The 20,281-nt window shown below is 40.1% G+C and overlaps 4 protein-coding genes across 5 annotated transcripts; 2 read left to right on the top strand and 2 right to left on the bottom strand.

Annotated features, from left to right (window-relative positions):
* The first annotated feature begins 232 nt into the window (after positions 1-232).
* LOC108602475 (phenoloxidase-activating factor 3) lies at positions 233-1,209 on the top strand. The gene is made up of 2 exons (XM_017990599.2): positions 233-316; positions 368-1,209. The coding sequence occupies exons 1-2, from the start codon at positions 262-264 to the stop codon at positions 1,174-1,176; spliced, it is 864 nt and encodes a 287-aa protein (XP_017846088.1). The 5' UTR covers positions 233-261; the 3' UTR covers positions 1,177-1,209.
* Positions 1,210-2,168: 959 nt separating this feature from the next.
* On the top strand, positions 2,169-3,345 carry LOC108602227 (phenoloxidase-activating factor 3). The gene is made up of 2 exons (XM_017990273.2): positions 2,169-2,374; positions 2,430-3,345. The coding sequence occupies exons 1-2, from the start codon at positions 2,200-2,202 to the stop codon at positions 3,137-3,139; spliced, it is 885 nt and encodes a 294-aa protein (XP_017845762.1). The 5' UTR covers positions 2,169-2,199; the 3' UTR covers positions 3,140-3,345.
* A 4,355-nt stretch (positions 3,346-7,700) lies between these two features.
* Positions 7,701-9,379, bottom strand: LOC108602139 (cyclin-dependent kinase 2). Of its 2 annotated transcripts, XM_017990169.1 has the most exons (7): positions 9,252-9,379; positions 8,703-8,898; positions 8,539-8,649; positions 8,322-8,483; positions 8,071-8,268; positions 7,846-8,016; positions 7,701-7,764 (listed from the first exon to the last, which is right to left on the bottom strand). In XM_017990169.1, exons 1-6 carry the CDS (start codon positions 9,377-9,379, stop codon positions 7,867-7,869), a joined length of 945 nt encoding a protein of 314 aa, XP_017845658.1. In that variant the 3' UTR covers positions 7,701-7,764; positions 7,846-7,866. The 2 variants fall into 2 exon arrangements, with proteins under 2 accessions (XP_017845658.1, XP_017845656.1); XM_017990167.1 differs by lacking the exon at positions 7,701-7,764 and having other exon boundaries at positions 7,774-8,016.
* A 3,571-nt stretch (positions 9,380-12,950) lies between these two features.
* On the bottom strand, positions 12,951-15,428 carry LOC108601444 (luciferin 4-monooxygenase). The gene is made up of 3 exons (XM_017989341.1): positions 15,285-15,428; positions 14,735-15,237; positions 12,951-13,920 (listed from the first exon to the last, which is right to left on the bottom strand). Exons 1-3 carry the CDS (start codon positions 15,426-15,428, stop codon positions 12,951-12,953), a joined length of 1,617 nt encoding a protein of 538 aa, XP_017844830.1.
* Between the last annotated feature and the right edge of the window lie 4,853 nt (positions 15,429-20,281).

Genomic DNA, 20,281 nt, shown 5'->3' with positions numbered 1-20,281 from the left:
TTTTGGGTCTTCCCCTCCCAATCTATAAGCTTAACAAATTTAATATTTAAATACTTTTAAATTTAATTTAAATATTGTTTGTAATCATAGCTGTCATTAAATAAATAAATAAGCTATGCTGCTAAACAATAAAATAGCAATTGCAAGTCAAGCGCAGCTAATGAGCGCACACTGTACTTGAATTGCTCATTGCCAGTTACATTTGTCTAGCTTAGAATTGAGCTCTAAGCAGTTTGCTTTAAGCTTTTAATACAGCCAGTCATGTTGTCTAAGCTTGAACTTGCTTTGCTGCTGCTGCTTGGCAGCGCCTTGAACGGTGCGTAATTTATTTATTACTTTTAATTAATAAAAACAATTGAATGTTTAGCTGTTGTAAGTGCGGAAGTTGGCTGCGGCAGCTTGGAGGAGCGACTGCTGTTCAGCACGGACACAGCTACGGAGCCTGCGGAGTACTCCTGGATGGGCATACTCTTCCAGCTAAGTGGCGCCAATGCAGAGAATACGCGCTGCAGCGTCATCATTGTGGATGCAACGCATGTGCTGACGCCGGCGTCGTGTGTGCGACGCTTCAATGGCAATGCGGAGCTGGCGGCTGTGCGCTTGGGCACTTGGAACGAAACGCATCCGCTGGATGAGGAGTATATATGCAATACTCGCGGCTTTTGTGTGCCTGGTCCAGTGCAGCATCGCGTAGCGGAGATCAAAATACATCCGCAGGCGGATAAGGATACGGGAGACAATGACTTGGCCATTTTACGTTTAAGCAAGCCCATTAAGTGGTCAGCCTATGTTAGCCCCATTTGCCTGCAGGCAGCGTCCGAGCCCAGCTCCTGGATTAGTCACAATTTGCATTTCGGCGGCTTTGATCACAGCAGTTATCTCAAGGGCAAAGGACTAGCCATGGCTGTGTCCAGACAATATTGCACTCAACTTAGCGGCAGCAGCACGCCGCCGCCCGAGAATCAATTCTGTGGTTATCCCATTAAGCGCACGCGCTTCTATGAAGGCGCTGGCGTCCTGGCGCTCAACATTGAGCAGGATGTGCCGCGTAACTTTTATTTGGCAGCCCTTCTAGTCAAGGTTATCAATAATAAACAAACTACAGTTTACATATTTCAAGATTTGCGCCCGCTGCGACGCTGGATTCTGGACAATACAAATTTCATTAGCAAGTAACAGTTTATGCAATAAATATTTGTTTGCTATTGAATTTCAATAAATAATTTGTTCGAATGTTTTCCTGTTATTCTCGTGCTGGGAGACGCCCAATGTAGCGCATTTAAAACAAGTTTAGCAAGCATGAACAACTAATGTTTTAGTCATAAGTTGGAAAATTCTATTTTATAGACAATTACAGCGGTTGAACGTAAAGTTTCAATGCAATTGTCTGGGTTGCTTATAAAGTCCCTCAATCGCTTAAGCAGACAAGCCGCCAATTAATGATTCTGTGTTGAAATGTTAAATCTGTAAGCAGCAGTAGATAGAGAATATATCGACGCATTTCTGGGAAAGTATCGTATGTCAAAAAATAAAGTTTATAATAAATTATTTCTGTTATATCCCTGAACAAACTCAGAGAAGTAAATGACTATATCCTTATAACTTATGGAAATATCATTCTAATATTTTTTTCGGATAATATATTAACGACTTTAGAGCAACTTTGCATTCAAATTTCAATTTAAATTAAAAGCGACATACGATGCATCGATATGTTTTTATTTAAATCGAATTTTATAGGAGAGCGTTTATAATGTATTATTTCTGGTATATCCCTGATCAAACTCAGAGAAGTAAATCAGTCTTTACAAGTCTTTATAACTAATGGGAATATCATTCAAAAATTTATTCAGATAATAAATTAAAGACTTTAGAACAAGTTTGCATTAAAATATCAGTTTAAATTAAAAGCGTATGCGATAAGTCGATATGTTTCATATCAAATCAAATTTTCTGGACAGCGTAGATTCTAATTTATTTATATTATCAAAATTATAACTTAATAACTAGTGGGCATATAATTAAAAAATTTAAGCAGCTAATAAGTGAACTGCAGTTGAAGCTCAAGTGATGGAAAGAATTGTACGCTGCACAACTTTCTAAGCAGCCCTCGCTTTGTGTTGTGCCAATGTCGTGCTTGGGGCATAAACTTAGCTACTTAGATTTGCACTTTAGTTAAGTTTTGGATTTGCTGCCGTAATGCAACTAGCAGTCGCAATTGTTTGTCTATTGTTGGCAGCATGTGGCGCCGCCAATGCAGCCACAGCACAGGATGCCAAGTGTGGCAGCATAAACGAGGAGCAGCTGCTGAAGCAGAACACATTTGCGGTGCCCACAGAGCATCAGTGGCTGGCACGCATCACCTATGCGAATGGTAAGTGGCTTCAAATTAAACCAACAGCTCATAAAGAGCAAACTCCACTTCGCAGGACATGAGACCAAACTGCCTAATGATGGCTGCCTGGGCGCGCTTGTGTCCAAGCGCAATGTTATAGCGCCCGCCCACTGCTTTGTGCAGTACGATGGGCGTGCCGACGCCTACTCGGTGCAGCTGGGCGTATGGAACAAGAGCTCGAATGCGCATGAGGTGAGCTGCGACAAGGACGGCTACTGCGTGCTCCCAGCGCAGGATATACCGCTGGCTGAGATTGCAGTGCATCCGGAGTACGATCCGCTTACGCTAAAGCACAGTTTGGCGGTGCTAACGCTGCAGCGGGATGCCAAGCTCACACCCAATGTGCTGCCCGTTTGCATGCCGCCGCCAGCGCTGGCCAATGCAACGCTAGTGGGTCAACTGTTCGTCGTGGCGGGCTTGCCCATCAAAAGCGTGCTGAAGCACAAAACCTGGGTGAACACCATAAGTCGTCCTTATTGCCAGAAGGAGCACAGCGCGCTGGTGGCCAGCAGCAGCGCAGTCTGCGGCTATCAGGATCGACTGGAGACTTATTATTTGGGTGCACCACTGGTGGGCATACAAGTGTCTGCAGCGGATGTGCCACAGAACTTTTATCTGGTGGGTTTGCTGCTCGACTCCAGGCGCGTGGACAAAAAGGAGCGCATTGTGGCCAGCTTTTTGGACATACGTCCTTATTTGTCGTTTATACAGCGCAATGCTGAATTTTTAATTGTCAAAGACTAAGCAACAAATAAAAAATAGCAACAGCTGTTAGCAGCTACACCAATGGGCTTAATTATTTACTAGGCTCATGCGCTTTGGGGCTCGTTGCTTATGCAAATCATTTAGGCATACACTGCGCAAAAAAGTTGTGTAAGTTTAGCGCTAGGCAGTCATTGTTAGTTGTTTAAGAGAAAATATATAAAAGAGCAAAATATAAATATCCATTTATAAAAAGAAAAATATACAGAAATTAAGTTATTTAGTATCAATTACATTAATAGACTTTACAATAATTTAGCCATAAGTATATTAGACAATAGTTTAACAATAAGCAGATTGAGCAAAGATTACTTTGCTCGATCTTTCGTATAGAAACAGTTTTAAAACATTATTTTAAATCAATGGCAAGACTAACCATAATTGAACTCAACTTTCTGTATTTTATTTATTTATTTGCAAGATTAATTAATATGCAAATTAATATAATAACTAAAGATGGTGAGTGAGGCCATCGACTCTACTCTATTTTACCTATTAAACTTTAACTAACAATTGTAACCCAACAAACAGAAAACATAATATAAACAAAAACTTCAATTTTAAATACTTTTAAATTTAGTCTTAAATATTTTTTTGTATTCATTTTCTTTTACAGTCGACTGCTCATGGTTGACATTAAATAAATAAATAATGGGAAAGCTCGAAAACTGCAATTTATATTATTTTGTTGCTAGTATTATGCATAAAATTTACTTATTCTTATAAGACTGATATTTTTTTTTGTGTAATTGCAGCTAATGTGAAAAGTTTTTAGTTGGCTTAAATTGTTTTTGCAACTGTCAGCAATATGACGGCGGCTTTGACAAGCAGACAGTCAGACAGACAGTCGACGGGGCAGACAGGCGACAGCTTTTGGGGGCAAAGCGGAAACAGCTTTGCACATTGGCCAGCTGCCAGGTCTTCGAGTTTAGCTGCTAAGGTAAATAAATTCATAAATACTTAGCTAGCTGATGAGCTACTACTACTATATAGCCATGGCTGAAGAGCATAAAGCTTTCAGGCTAATGCACAGCAGCAGCAGCAGCAGCAGCAGCAGCAGCAGCAGCTGGAGCAGAAGTATGAGCAGCAATCTCCGTGCTGGCATTTGAGCAGCAAATTGCGCTATGAAAAATAAGCAATGAATGAGATGCCTGAACGTTCGCGCTGTTTGCTTTGTTTGTTTACGCTGCATAAAAATCACAATAAAATTTGAATTGCCAAACAACAAAAACGCCAAAGCGTTGCTTGGGTGGGTGTTGCTTGGGTGGGTGGCTCGAAATGCGATTCAAAACAAAAACCGAGAAACTAAAACAGCTGCAAGTGCGGAGAGCAAAGTCAGAGACGAATGCCAGAGCGTGTGGGTGCGCGTGCTCTCTCTCTCTCTCTGTCTTTTGCACGAGGACGTGTATACGCGGCGTATACGCAATGTGACAGTTTTAGTGGTTATGGTCAAGCGCAACGCTTTGAGCGAGGGCAACACACAGCAGAGCCCAAAAACGAAAACGAAAGTGAAACAACATTCGCATTTTTGAGCGTGTGTTCGTGCCAAGTGTGTGTGTGTGTGTGTGTGTGTGGCACACCTGACTAGCAACAACAATAGCAATAGCTATAGCCCATAGTGCTCTGGCTTATGGGCTGCTAAAAATATAGCCATGCCAAGATGTTTCAATTTAAGAGCAAATAGAGTTGCCTTCAACGCTTCGACTAGCTGCAGCTTAATATTTTTATATAATTTAGTTGCCCACTTGCCACTTAGTGGCAATTTTGTTTGCAAAAACTTTACGCAATGCCTTAGCCTTATTAACAAACAAAACACACTCGTTCCCTCTCTCACACGTGTGCGCTTTTGTCTATATAATAAAAAAAAACGCTGCAACGCTTTAGCCCCAGTTTTAATTCAATTAAATTTATGTATAGTGTTTTTTTTTTTCGATTTATGCCCACGCATATTATTTGTGGCAGCTCTAAAATTTGTATGCCACACGTATACACAAAACGCACACACACACACACGTACACACCAATACACACATAAACGAGCACAAAGTTTGTATTGAAGGCAGCCAAGCAAACTGCCACTTAAACTTGCCTTTTTTTTTTTTTTTGCAGCACTTTTTTTTTCTAGGCTTAGCAAAAACTGTTACAGTTTTAGTTTTTTTCTTAGCGCTTTTCCAGCTTTTCCTCTTTTACAGGCTAAGCGCGCAACGCGTTCACTTAATGCTCGCTCACTACTGGGCCAGGAATCTCAACGTCAACTGAAAATGTTTCCTGAGCGCCACCAGCAAAGCTCTCAATGCTGGCCAAAAGCTTTTCACGCTAAGCTTTCGCTCAGTTGTTGACACTTGTAGAGACGCTTTGCATATGTGTGACTCTATCTGTGTGTGTGTGTGTTAAGTTGTTTTGGGGTTTGACACAGCACAATACGAAGGACTCTATAAATTGTCTAGCAAAACGACAGTTATTTCAGATTGTGGCTGATAAGCTCACTTGCCGTTTTGTTTGTTGTCCGCCTGTCTTAGCTTATGCCATAGTTATTGTCAATCTGAGCGATATGCCCATATGGGCATAGCTTTCTACTTTCTGCTCCAAATAAAGATTCAAGCGATAATCAGACAGATTTTAGATTTAAGATTTAAAACCAAAAACATAAGCACAATTAATTAAGACAAGACAATGTGGAGCAAATTTGAGGCTGCACTAAGAAAAATAGCTATTTAGTTCTAAATATTAGAAAATTTAGCATAAAATATATGTCAATATAATTAGCCCTTTCGATACCAACTATTTGCCTGGCTCTATTATTTTTGTAATGGTCTAAAAAGTATTTGAAGAAAATTTCAAGTCGCTTTTGTGAAAGTAAATTAAATTTACCAATAATAAATTGAAAATAAATTAAATTTAACTCTAACAGAATTTAGTTAAATCATTTATTAACAATTAACATTCAAGTTGCTCACAGCCAATGTCGGAATATTCGATTCCGGCTTAAAACTTAACTAATTTTTTACTGTGTAGCGCCCGTAATGATTTGCAGTAAATTGTAAAATCAAACCAGTTTGCAAATTTACGTTTAATATTGTAAATATTTCATTTAAATTTGCATATGAATAAAGTCTGCCTAGAGATCTCCCACTAACGAACTTTCAACACATTCAGAATGAAGTGAGAGCGCAAAATTGGCGGCATAATATAAATATTATTAAATGTATAACTTTCACTGCCTAAACAAATTAGATTGACATCTGCAGTGGCAGCTAAGCTTAGTAACAGTTGCTTGTGGCACGCTCAAGTGAACAGATCTGCAAGATTATCAAGGATGCATTGGCAATTGGCATTAGCTGTGTTGTTGTTAGCCTGGCAGGGCAGTGCGGCAGCCAGGACTACGCTGGATGTAGCGGAATATTGGCCTGAAGAGTTGGAGTTGAGATCTAATGACAAGTAAGTTGGCTTAAGTTTAAAAGTTAAGTTGCTAAATAAAATTGCAAACTTACAGTTTGGAGCAGAGCAACTATCCCAGTTATATAATACAGCGTAAGCAGTCAAAGCAACGTGTGGAGCCGAAGGCGGCGTCACCAAAAACAACCACTGCGCGTCCTTTGGTGCGCGTCTGGAACAACTTTGTGCGCAATGTGCAGCCAAACTTTAATTTTCGCAACTTGACCAATCCGTTGGCCAACTTGTTCAACGAGGGTAATGCTAATATTATAGAAACTACACCACATCAGCTGATGAGCATAATGCCACAGCTAATGCAACAGCAGCCGCAGAAGCCAAAGAAAACCAAGCGCAAGCAAAAGCGACGCAAGCAGCAGCTAAAGCAAGCGCCCATCTATAATGATTACGTTGATCCCACGCCTTTTGGTTATTATGCACCAGCTGCTGGTTATCCGCTGCCGCTGCTGGGAGGAGAGCAGCTGTACTATGCTGACTCGCAGTTGCCCATAATGTATAACAATATGCCACATTTGCGTGAGTATAATCCAGCGTCAATCTATGGACAGTTTATGCAGTCGGGAACGAAGCAGAAGCCTTTGTATTTGTACGATGCCAATCGCAAGCAGCAGAATGTGAAGGCGCTGCCTGTGTTAAGGCCGCTCATCATAGCGCAAATAGATTTAAGCCATGCCAAGCGACCAGTTGCAGTTAACACAGTTGATTATGAAGATGAGGAGAGCAGTGCGCAGGCTGCAGAGGTTGCAGCTCCCCCCGCAGTACAAGCAGAGGCCGCAGCTATTGTTAACGAAGTGCTAGCAACCAGCACAGAAGCCGCCGCCATAGCCTCCAGCACAACTGAAGCAGTCGATGTTGCAATTGTCGATGACGTTGATGCCGGCGAAGAAGACGAGAAAGACGAGCGCCGGCAGCTCTCGCAGAGCATGCGCAATCAGCTGAGCAGCTATATGCGTGACGATCAGCTGAATCGCCAACGTCAGCAGAACGAAATGCAAGCATTTGTTGCTGCATTGCCAAAACTGGGCGCACCGCGTCAGCAGTTCTATATAACTGAACGCCTGTTCAATCAACAGCCATAGTTTTAGTTTGTACTTTATATATTTAATATGTAATTGTATGTTAGATGCATGAGTGTGTAAAATGATGACGAACGTCTGTAGAAAAATAAAATAATAGTGTGTTTTATATACATATAAATACAATTCGCTAGATAAATTAACTATGCTTGCACTTACAGCACTATTATTAACTAATTGTCACACAAGTTGCGTTAGCCGCGCTGCGCTGCCAGCATTTGGATCCACAGGCAGCGCTACATGTGGCACATGCTGCACATCAGCAAAGTACGCATGCTGCAGCGCATCCTTGGCGGATATTCTTAGGCTAGGATCGTAGGACAACATGCACTGCAATATAAAGTAAATCATTAAATGCTCAGCTTAACTATTTGTTGCTATTACCAATATAAGTTCGTTGGCTGCATGTTTTTGTATTATGGAAGGCACATTGGGCACCTCCCATTTGGGAAATTTGGGCTTAAAGTCAGGCAGCTGTGTAACGCCAGGCCATTTGTTTTCATCCGGCGTGCCTAGCGTGCGAAAAATGCGATAGAGCTGATCGATTTCGCTGTCGCCAGGAAACAGCGACTTGCGCATAATCTGCAAAGCCAAAGTTTAATAATAATAATAGTAGTTAAAGTTGTCAAACGCACCATTTCAGCAAATATGCAGCCCAAGCTCCAAATATCCACGCCCGTTGAGTAGTACTTGGTGCCCAGCAGTATTTCTGGCGCGCGATACCAAAGTGTAACCACCTCATGCGTCAAGGCGCGCATGGGCACATTGAAAGCACGCGCCAGTCCAAAGTCAGCCAGCTGCAAAATACAGCTTAAATGCACAGCTCCATTAAAGTTGTTTATGCCAAGTTACCTTAATATTGCCCGCTGTATCCACCAGCAGATTCTGTGGCTTGAGATCACGATGCAGTATGCGACTTGTATGACAAAAGCAAAGCGCATCGAATATTTGATACATATAACTCTGTAAGGTATAAACAAATTATTATATGACTGCACTATTGTTTGTTTACATACCTTGATTAGCTCTGGCGTAAACACATCCTTCTTCTTGTCCATCAGTTTCTTGAGATCCATGTTGAGGTATTCAAATATCATGTACAGATTATTGCCCGAGATGATGACATCAAATAGCTGCACAACGTTCTTGTGTTTCAGATTTTTCAGCAAGGATATTTCACGCATTGCAGTAGACGGCACGCCCTCCGATTCGCTAAAGAATTCAGTCATATTAGTAGTACAAATTTTAGCGCTGTGCTTATTTCTATCACTCGTCGGTTGCTTGGGCGTGCACCACAAAGCCGAATCATGTGGTGCTACGTCTCCATATTAACGGCGCAACACACACAAGATTCAGGCGCTGTTTTGCAGCCTTTTGACATTCACTCAAGGGCATTAAGGACGCTTCCAGTTTCCAGCTGTCTCGTCGTCGCAGCAGCCAATGCACTCCACACTGCAGCATCCTTTGCTTTGTCTGCACAACTGCAGCTGGCCCAGTCTCATTTCATCACTGTTTTCATACAAGGATATGCTTTTTCGCATACATATTTGTGTGTATGTACATACCCTTCGAGCCTGATTTTCTTGAGCGCAACATCTTGGCCTGTCTGATTGTTACACGCCTTGTATACAATGCCGTAGGTGCCTTCGCCGATTTTTTCGGCATGCTGAAAGTCGTCTAAACGCGTTTGCATTTTTTATTTAACGAATTTATTTAAATTTTACGTTAGTGTAGCATACAAAAAAAAAATTGGAGGGAAATTCTTAGTTTATTCAATTAAATGATGGCACAAACACACCGCTGCCATTCGGCAGTCTATCGATTGTTGTTATCGGTACTGCCTCCACAAATGGGCAATTTTAAATACTTATTTGAACCTAACAGTCTTTAGTACACTGTTCGAGTTGTAAGGCCGCGTGTGCCCGTTGTCAAATAATTTATTGTACGCATTGAAGCTCTTGTGTTAATGTTTATTTTAATTTCAGTGACATGTTTTTAAATCAGTGTGCTTGTTATTATATTGGTGAGTTAAAGTAATTATATTACTTTATTTATGAACTGTGTACGCGCTTGTGAGAAAGTCTGTCTTAGCGTTGCCAGCTCTTAGAATTTTCTTAACAGTAGTGCTGCCAACTGCAACTTTCTGTTAAGCCTTAATTAACAGCAAAATAGTAACTCTTTTGTAACAGACTGTTCAAAAAATATACGTTAGATTGTAAAGCAAAGAACTATATTGAAAATTGGCAAAATGTTTTTAATTAGAATTTACAACAAATAATTGTTTTTACTAGAAGTAATTTATTTTTAATTATATAGAAGATATAATGGTTAGCACATATATATGTCAAGCCATAGTCTTAATTATAACGACAGATTGATTGATGGACCATAACTCAAAATGTAGGTAATTTATGTAATCTTTACTCAGGCTCCTTAAATGTTAATTGTGTGTAATTTGCTCGCATTTTTATAAAGCTTGTAATTTAATTCAAGTTATTTGCAAGTACTTGCTTTTGGGTGTATTTAGATTAAAGGATGACTCCTCACGCTCAAGCACGCGTTGCTCAATTTGCGTTTTACGTGTTTCAATAAAAATGCCATAAAAATAAGGCACTGACTTGGGGCAATTGTTGGCCTACACCTTAGGATTATATATAATATGTATGTGTGCGTGTGTGTGTGTTGCGTGTTGGCTGAGCAGGCATTTGCGTGCTGTGACTAACTGCAAATGTTTTTGGCGCGCTGTTGGCTGTTACTTAGTTATACACAGACCCACCCGCAATCACGTTATTGAGGCACTAATCATAGCGGGGTGGCAAGGAAAATCAATTAATAACTGGGAGTAAGAGTTGGCGGCAGCTCCATCTGTCCCGGAATGTTAGGAATGTTACAAATTGTGCATAAGCAGTAGCAGCAGGTGTTGGCAATTAGCAATGATTTAAAGCAAAACAAACTGTCAACACTTTCAAACATAAAACAGTTTGCTATACTATATGCGACTATCTTTGGGGTACAGTCTTAGCTGTTGTTTGAAATTTATAGCAAATGCAATTGCCGCTTAAAATTTACATACGTTACGTATACGCAGCATTGCTGTTTGGCTTGCAGCGCTTGCTCGCCACATTGTTGATAAGGTGTGTGTGCTAGTGTGGCACGTCTGTTTGCCACTGGCAAATATAAATTATGCTGTGCTGATATGTACTCAAGGTATTCGAAATGAACAGAAAAAAAAAAACAACTGCAATTTAGTAGCACAAGCAGCAGCGCAGCAGCAGCATCAGCAGAGTTTAACCCATCTAATGGCAAAAGTTTCGCTTGGCAGTGTGAAGTGTTCTAAGATTGGGCAAAAAAAAAGAAAAAAAAAATACATTACCAAGTTAGAGAGTCCAAGCGACGACAATGAGCATCCGTTGGAGCCGTCCTATTTCCGCGGGGGGTTTTACGCGTGATTTATGCATTTGGGTTAAGGACTACATGGGTTGCTTTTGAGTAAATAACTTGAAAGTACAATTTATTAACGATGCAAAAGGAAAAGAAATGAAATGAAATCAAGTAAAAAGGCAGCAAACGTTGCTGCCCGCCGTAATTTGAACTCATTTGGCTGGCATTAAGGACACTTTTTGATTCCTAAAAATGAATTATGCAGCCCCTAGCTGCTAACCTTACTTTGTGCAAAACTTAGCGCACAGTTGTTGCGCTCACAAATAATGTAATTATAACTTTTACCAAAGTTAAAAGCATACATAAACATATAAATATAAATGCATTAAAGTATGCTCATGCATATTACACTGGCCAACAAATAATTAATACGTCTGGCTCAACCAAAAATTGTGGAGTCTGCTTATTCACTCGCGAACAGTCCATGGACAACTGAACTGCAAGTGCGCTTGCTGGCTTAGCTGTCAGTCTCACTTAGCAGAGGGTGAGAGTGCAAGCCCTTTAGAGAGTTAACAGCTCGCAAGCTTAACAGCAATAGAGCGAAGAGCGCTGCTCGCGGCTGTTGATCGCTCTGCTGCTGCGACTGAACGAGAGTGTCGCAGAGACTGCGCTCAGTGTGCATCGTACGATTGTGCGTGGGCTTTGATTTGTCTGCAGGTAAGATAGAGCAAAGAGCGCTGCTCTCTCATTCGTTCGTTGGCTTCGTTCGCTCTGCTGCTGCGACTAAATGAGAGCGTCGCTGCTTTGTCAGTGAGGCCGCGCTTAAAGTGCATCGTACGATTTTTGGCGGGCTCTGCTTAGTCTGCAGGTATCAGCCAGCGATAGAGCGAAGAGTGCTGCTCGACTCTTTTGACAGCTCTGCTGCTGCGACTGAACGAGAGCGGCGCTGATTTGTTGCAGAGACTGCGCTCAGTGTGCATCGTACGATTGTGCGTGGGTTTTGATTTGTCTGCAGGTATCAGCTCTCTCTTTCGTGCGTAGACTCTCGATCTCGCTGCGGCTGCGACTGAACGAGAGCGTCGCTGCTTTGTTGCTGAGTCAGTGTGCATCGTACGATTTTGGGCGCGCTTAGTCTGCATTTAGAAGCTGAGCAGGATAAAGCAGAATTATTGTGACCACGTGCATTTTCAATGGAATAGCTCTATGTGCACCACAAATGTTTTAATTTTTATTTTCGTTATTTGCTCTGAGTCAAAGTTGCTGTAAGCTAGTGTTATTTATATAAAAATAATTGTGTACTCACACAAAAGGCTATAAATAATTAATTGCATTTGCGCTTGTGGAATTTCAATTGACTGATTGAGCGTAAATCGGATTAATTAATGTGAAATTGCAGCGCAGCCACGCGCTGATTGAATTAATGTTAAAGAAGTTGTTGCAAATGTCAATATAAAATTTATTAATATATAAATATGCATGCAAACATAAGCTAAAGAGTGAAAGCGGATAAGGCTTTAATGCGCCATGGCAATAAATCGCAGTGCTTAAACTTTAATATGAGAATATGGCTGGCTGTAGTCCTAGAGTCCTTGCAGCTAACGAGCAGCACGGCGCGTGTGTTACTTGCCACAGGATATTGATACTTGCCAACAAATGGCAGCATTAACAATGTCAGCCAAGCAATAACAACAGCAACTGGAATCTAAGCAATGCCAACTGCTAAGAATGCGCACAACGTAACGCAAAAAAAAAAAATAAAAAGAAAGAAAGCAAAAGCCAAGGGCGTGCCCCATGCAAACTAAAATCAAACAAGCGGCTCAGCTTAGATTAAATCTGGCTTTGGCTAATGCATTTTTATTTAAGCTCAAAGTGTCATTTAAATGCTAATTTGACTTTTCTATTTGACCTTTGACTTGCAGAAAGTGCGACTTGTTGGCAGCTCGATTTATTTTGCCATTCGGACTGCGCTGCAAATCATCGACAATAAGCGCGCCACCAATTAGTTGCTTGTAATGAGCTGCCACATGCTGTTGCACATAGGCAACGACCTCTGCGGCTTGCAGCTCCGCGCCAGCTCGCTTAACTACAACAGCAGCCGGCTCATCGCCATTGCGCTCACTCCAAATGCCAAAAACACAGACGTCTGCAACCTGCGGCATGCGCGCTATAAGCTCCTCCAGCTCATTGTGATAATACATAATATTTTGATGTTTGACTATTTCTTTGTTGCGATCCAGCACATAGAGAAAGCCATCCGCATCCACATAGCCCAGATCGCCAGTGTGAAACCAAAATGCAGCATCACGCAGCTGCTGCGACTCTTGAGGATCGCCAAAGTAGCCAGCCCAGTATTGGCCATTATGCAAGCAGATCTCACCCAGTTCATTGGGGCCCCGCGCCGCATTACGCTCATCAATAATTTTGAGCTGAAAGCCTGCAGTTGGTCGCCCCACGGAAGTGGGCTTCTCATCAAAGTTCCAATTCAATGTCGCCCAGCTGCCAACCTCAGTCATGCCATAGGCAAAGTGCATGCCATCGCTGCTCAGTCGCTGCCGCAGCGCCTGCTGCACCCTCAAGGAGCAGCGTCCACCCGTAAACATGCAGTGCTGCACACTGTCAAGGCTCGTCCTCTCGAACAACGGACTGCTGACGAGACTGCCGAAATGTGCTGGCGCCAACAGCAGCCAACTGACTTTATATGTCTCGATTAGCCGCAGAGTCTGTTCCGCATCGAACGCATTGTCGGCGATGATGCGCTTGGTGCTGAAGACAGCTGTGGTTATGGTCGTGATGAGGCTAGTTAGGCAGTCCAAAGTCCTGTGGGAGTACTGCACATCCGAGGTGGTCAACATGCTGTTAAAGATGTAAAGAGTGTTGGAATTTAATTCAACTTGCATTGGGAGAAATTGAATTCAGAATGTATTCAAATTATATTTTAAAAACGCAAGGAATTCAAGAATCGATTAAATCATACTGGAATTTAATTCATCTTGAATTTAGAGCATTTTAATTACGCTCAGCATGTATTCAAATTAAATTTTAAAAACGCAATGAGCTCATCAACAAAATAATTCATTCAAATTCAAAATCAGTTTGGGAAAATCTCTAAATTCAAGAATTGAATAAGTCGACTATCAGAATTGATACAAATTAAATTTAAAAAATGCAATGAGCTCAGTAAATTCAAATTGAACAAGGAAAAAATCTCTAAATTCTAATTCGATGCAGCATTAAAATTCAAATTGAAAATCAGTTTGGAATAAGATTAAGACATTCAAAAATCTCTAAAGTCAAGAACGAAATAATTATTCATTACTGAAATTACTCTAAGAATTGATGCAAATTAAATTAAAAAAAATGGAATTAACTTTTTCAAATTTAAATTCAGTTTGGAAAAAAGCTCTAAATTGAAGAATGAAATAAGTCGATGCGTTCATTGCTGAAATTACTCTCAGAATTTATGCAAATTCAATTATAAAAACGGAATGAACTTAACATCGGCATTAATTCGTTAAAATTCAAATTCTGTTTGGAAATATATCTAAATTCACGAATGGAATGGAATAGATTTAAAATCAGAATTAAAATTTTTAAAATAATTCGTTCAAATTCAAATTCTGTTTGGAAAAATCTCGATGCTGAATTCTTTTCTGCTGTTTGAACTTACAGATTGCCGTTCAGTATCTTTCTGCTGTTGGTGATGGTCACCGCCTTGGGCGTGCCGATGGTGCAAAGTATAGCCAACGTTTGATTGTTGCCCTGCTGCAGCTTTGCGGGTTTGAAATCCAGCGGCACTGGCGTTTGCAGCACTTGCTCTATGCTCATGACTCCAGCCACATGTCGCCGCATGGTAACAATGTAACAATCCAGTTGCTTTGTGGCTGCTTTCAGCATTTCATACTCGTCGCCATCGCAGAACAGCAGACGCGGTTTGGTTATGTTAAATAGCTGACTAATCGTCGCCTGCTCATAGTTTATGTTCAGCGAATGAAAAGCTATGCCCATATAGAAGCAGCCATAGGCCACAGCTGACAAATGCGTCGTATTCCTGGCGACAATGCCCACAATATCTGTTTGCAACAGTCCCAGCTGCCGCATGTAACTTGCCACAGCTTTGCTATTCAAGTGCAGCTCATCGCGCCGCAGCTCTGTGCGCTCTGTAACTGAAATCTATTTACGCTTAGTCAGTCAGTCAGTCGACAATTTGCATAACTTACCTGCGCAATTTGCTGGGGATGACGCTGCATTTCGCGATAGATTATCTCGCCTATGGACAAATCGGGCGCAAAGTGATCGAACTCAGCTCTGCTGCTCCACACTTTGCTTACAGCATCATAAGCAATCTCGGGCTTGTAAAACATCTTGACTGCTCTATGTTTTGGCTGCGTATGATAGGCATAGACTAGTGCTCTAGGCTTTATAGCAGGCCGCTGCTTCAGAGCCGTACACTAAGTAGTACTTCTCATTATACTTGCTTACACTGAAAACAAATTAGGCATCACTTACTTGTCCAAAGTTTGCGTTTGCGCAGGCAATGATAATTTCGTATGTCCAGTGCCAGCTGTTTTCATTTTTTTTTAAGTACACGAATTTCGTCAAAGCAACAACAAAGTTGGTAAAAAAACAAAAATGAACTCATGAAAGTTTATTCGCTTTGCACACCCCATGCTGATAAGATTGTAGCTTACTCTAACAAACAATCACAATTTATTTATTTTGAGCATTGTATTGTTTATGGTATTTCAAACATTAAATAAAACAGTTCTTGTTTGTGGAATAACTTAATTGCAGATTTTTAAAATAGTATGCATAATAATTTCTCTAATTTAATAGTTTAACTAAAACGTTTGTTTGTTTGTATTCAAATATTTGTGAGCCTTTGTTTTGATTTTCGAAATAGTTTGTATACTAATTTCTATAATTAAATAATTTGTCTAAACTAAAACGTTTGTTTTTTTTTTTTATATGTGTTCCTTCGTTGTTGCAAGTGTTTTCTGTCTTCTGCTGATCGGTGAGAGAAGGAAGCGGTCAATTTTTGACTTCCGGCAACTGCGCAAAACGATTTGCGTTCAAACAAAAATTCTGTTTTTTGTTGTTGTTTCATTAGTGCTTTGCTATTGTTTTATTTCATTCACAGGCAAAGCGTGAAAAGGGTGAGAGAGATAGAAATGGTCACACATACATACGCAACAAGACACTCTCCGACCCGATTTAAAGTGTCTCGAGTGAGCGCCTACATAAAGAGAGAGAGAGAGAGAGAGCGACAAGAAGCTCTCACTGATTGACTGCAAAGAGCACGCTGAGTAAAGTGTCTTTTGATCCCGTTTTCAATTGTGTCTGCGGGACTTTTTTGGGACTTTTTTCAAAAAGGGACCAATTCTTGCGAGCTCTGCTGATAAGCGTGTACAGTTCGCATTACAAACGATTATGACGTAGCAAATATTCTAAATAATAAAGTTCTCAGGCTGATTCAATTAATAACAAACAATCATAAGTAAACAGCAATTTATTTATTTTGACCATTGAGTATTGTTTATGGTATTTCAAACATTAAATAAAAAGTTCTTGTGTGTAGAATAACTGAAAAGATTTCATAACAATTTGTTTAATTAACTAATATGTCTAACAATAAGCTCAAACGTTTGTTTGTATTAAAATATTTGTGTGCCTTTGTTTTGATTTTAAAAACAGTTTGCCTAATAATTTCACTAATTAAGTAAATTGTCTAAACTAAAACGTTTGCTTGTTTGTATTAAAATATTTGTGAGCATTTGTTTTGCTTAAAGTTTGCTTAAAATTGCATATGTTTTTAGCTTTTTAGCATAAACTACGCATCGTGGAGATGCATAATTGAGTATTAAATATTGTATTTAAAGCAATAAATAAAAAGCACTTATTTGTAGAATAACTTTATTGTAGATTTTTTAGACAGTTTGGGTAATAATTGGACTAATGAAAGAATTTGTTTAAACTCAAACGAATTAAAATATTTGTAAGCCTTTGTTTTACTTAAAAATTTGCTTTTCTTATGATTTTAGCTTCTTAGTATAAGCTAAGAATCTACGATGAATATTGAGTACTAAATATTGTATTTAAAGCATTCAATAAATTGTTCTTAGTCAAAGAATAATTGAATTGTAAATTTTTAAAACAGTTTGGCTAATAAATTGTCTTAACTAAAACGATTTAAAACTATTTGGTAAGCCTTTGTTTTGCTTATAAAATATAATTTCCTTAATTGTAGATATTTAAAACAGTTTGGCTAATAATTTAACTAATTAAGCAATTTGTCTAAACTTATACGTTTGTTTGTTTGACTAAAATGTTGCTAAGCCTTAGTTTTGCGTTTGTTTGAAAATTAAATTGCTTAGGCTTTGTGCAAGAACTCAATTAAATTAGCTACGCTGACTTAGTTGCTGCTAACTACAATCTAATTTAGTCTTTGGCTTATCACGCTGACACTTAAAGCGACAACAAATAAAACGCTTCATGTGTTTGGCTGCTGCATAAAACTTAAACTTGCTTTAAATATGAGCATGATTGCTTTTGATTTTGCTTGTGTCTTGTGCGCCACGCACATAATAGCGCATGCTGTCTCGCTCGCACATGTTTATGCGCACACACACACGCACACATAGGCGCTATGCAAACATATTATGCATGTGTGTTTGTTAAAGTTTAAAAGTTGTTCATGCCTAGCATTTGGGATTTGTTGCAATATTCTGTGCCCCACTCACTCACACTCGCTCACTTTTGCACGTTCGCTCTATTTTGTATGCGCTACATTGCGTATACGCAACCCCTTAGGCAGCCGCATAATAGACAAAACTGTAGCAGCAATCACCAAGACACACACACGCACACACACACGCACGCATACACCCACAGGCTTTTAAGTAAAGAGCGAGCAAGCAACATATTGTTGTCGCAGATCCGGCTGCTAAGTAAGATGGCAACGTAAACGTAGCAAGCGGCAGCAAGCGGGGGCAAGCAGCGCTGCTGTCTGTTGTCTGTTAAAAGAATGACTAAAAAATATATAGAGAAAAGGATTGTTGTCGAGGCTGACACGATAAATGGCACAAGTTCACATTAAGTGTGAAAAATCTATAAAAAGTTATAAAAGTGTCATTAGCGCACACAATAGAATGCCAACAGTGGCAGTCATATGTACACACACACGCACACACACACGCATACGCACGCCTTTAAGCCTTGTAATAAGCAATGTTGGCAACTTGTTTGCCTGTTGTTGCCCACATTGCTTGCAAAACTTTTGTTCTTTACATAATTTGCGTTTTATTTTACACAATTTTTGCATAAGTAGTCAGGCTAGCTAGTTAACTAATAGCTGCGTTGCTAGTTAACATTAAAAGGTTTTGCTTGTTACGGCTTTGATTAAAGTTTAAAGCAAAAGTTTTGCTATATATTGGATTTATTGCAGTCAAATTTGCGTCTTGGCTAGATTCATTTATTTTATGCTACAAAGTTTGGCCGCAGGCAGCGACAAAGTTTTTTTTTTTGTTGACAGCACTGACGAAGGCTTTAATTAAGGCGCAGCAGCAGCAGCAACAGGTGACAGCTAGCGAGCGCACAAGGCGTATGCGCAATTTTTTCGTATAACGCTGCTTTGTGTTGTTACAACAAATGTGCGCAATTAATGTAAAAATAGCATTCTTGCTTACAAGTTATAAATCAAGTTGTATGCTTAAGTCAAGTGTTTCAATTCCACTCGTACCGTTGCCAACACGTTCCGCTGCCAAGCGTCGACAGTTGGCCAATGGCAGTTGCTGGCTAAGCAGCTCAAAAAATACGAAAGGTCAACAAGGCAGTGCGTAGCTGTGAATGAAATTCAATGCTTAGTTGATTTCAAAGAAATTAAAACTGTCAGTTAAATGTGGTCAACATGTCGTATGCGCAACCAAAAGTAAAATGCGTAGGCGCACTGACTAAACCCCCAGGCAGCAGCTGCTGTGTGGCCGCCTCTGGTAGAACAATCAAATGTCACTGCCTGTTTTTGTAGCTCCTTGAACACAGGACGACAGCACGGCACGCGTTTTTCTTCAGGACATTCGTAGCTGTCTTTTGAGCTTTTGTCGTCGTCGTCGTTTTCTTGCTTATGTCACGTTTTACTCGATTTTAATTTATTGTTTTTATTATGCGCTGCTGCTGCTGCTGCTCATTTCCACCTGAAAATTTCAACGAATTTCGGTTTTATTTTCATTTGATTGCTGCGACTACAGCCTGCGGCTATTTAGTTAATTTATTATTTAATTTGTTGCTTGTGTAAATTATGTTGCCTTGAGTTAATCTGGATTTAAATTTGACAAGCAGCAAAAATACAATTGTAACTAAACAAATTTTAGTTTAGCATACGCACATTTTAAATTTCGCTTGACTAAAGCTAACAAATTAATTGCCATACTTTAGTTATGTAGAGTTAACAAGCTGAGCTTGCGACTTAAAGCAGCGCACATTAATTTTAAAGTGGATTTTGTTATGCACAGCAACAATGCAAAGCTGAAAGTTGACGCATGTCGCATCCCTTGGCAACAGTTGCAGCTTGGGCTGTGTGGCAGTTGCTGCTGCTGCCTGTTGTTGTAATCAAGTGTAAGGTGGCAGCTAGTTGGGGCAATGTGGTGCGGCATAATGCGCGTAATTACGTTGTTAATGCTCAGCGCATTAGGTTTGAAAATTAAATTATGTGCCACACACACACACACACACACACACACACAAATAGAGAGAGCAAGCTTATCCTGTGGCTGTAATGAATTTAATTTATGGCATATGAAAAGTGATTTTAAAGCACTCTTAGCTAGGCTGACAGGCACATTAGTAACACAAAACTTCTCAATAATGTGCGTTAAGCTTTAAGAACTTAAGTTGCAACTTTGCGTTAACTTGCTACACAAATTAGTTGTATTCAGGCACATGTTGCAGCTCTCGCAGTTGCAGCTGCATTTGCTGTTTATTTAGTTTGCGTTGTAATTGCATTTTGTCGAGCTGTAATTCAATTGTGCCACTGGCCCTTTGACTTGACATTTCATTAGCAGCATATTCAGTTAAATGTTGCCTGCAAAAAGTCTACAAACCACAGCAAGCGACTGAGCGGAGTGCGGGGCGCTGCAATTTGAGTTGCTCTGCTAGTTTCTTTGGCCAGCACCACATGCAATTTGTCCAAGACAAAGTTTCTTGTTTTGCGTAGACGCAGCCC

The sequence above is a fragment of the Drosophila busckii genome, chromosome 3R (assembly GCF_011750605.1).
Source record: "Drosophila busckii strain San Diego stock center, stock number 13000-0081.31 chromosome 3R, ASM1175060v1, whole genome shotgun sequence".
Lineage (NCBI taxonomy): Eukaryota > Metazoa > Arthropoda > Insecta > Diptera > Drosophilidae > Drosophila > Drosophila busckii.
The sequence above is the reverse complement of the archived record's forward strand: the minus strand, read 5'-3'. Positions and strand labels throughout refer to the sequence as shown.

Coding starts and splice junctions, on each gene's coding strand:
- LOC108602475 (XM_017990599.2), top strand. CDS start 262: ATGTTGTCTAAGCTTGAACTTGCTTTGCTGCTGCTGCTTGGCAGCGCC. Junction 317..367: donor GCTTGGCAGCGCCTTGAACG/GTGCGTAATTTA, acceptor TTGAATGTTTAG/CTGTTGTAAGTGCGGAAGTT.
- LOC108602227 (XM_017990273.2), top strand. CDS start 2,200: ATGCAACTAGCAGTCGCAATTGTTTGTCTATTGTTGGCAGCATGTGGC. Junction 2,375..2,429: donor ACGCATCACCTATGCGAATG/GTAAGTGGCTTC, acceptor TCCACTTCGCAG/GACATGAGACCAAACTGCCT.
- LOC108602139 (XM_017990169.1), bottom strand. CDS start 9,379: ATGCAAACGCGTTTAGACGACTTTCAGCATGCCGAAAAAATCGGCGAA. Junction 8,650..8,702: donor TTACGCCAGAGCTAATCAAG/GTATGTAAACAA, acceptor TATACCTTACAG/AGTTATATGTATCAAATATT. Junction 8,269..8,321: donor GCTGCATATTTGCTGAAATG/GTGCGTTTGACA, acceptor TTGGCTTTGCAG/ATTATGCGCAAGTCGCTGTT.
- LOC108601444 (XM_017989341.1), bottom strand. CDS start 15,428: ATGTTTTACAAGCCCGAGATTGCTTATGATGCTGTAAGCAAAGTGTGG. Junction 15,238..15,284: donor ATCCCCAGCAAATTGCGCAG/GTAAGTTATGCA, acceptor AAGCGTAAATAG/ATTTCAGTTACAGAGCGCAC. Junction 13,921..14,734: donor AAGATACTGAACGGCAATCT/GTAAGTTCAAAC, acceptor CATCTTTAACAG/CATGTTGACCACCTCGGATG.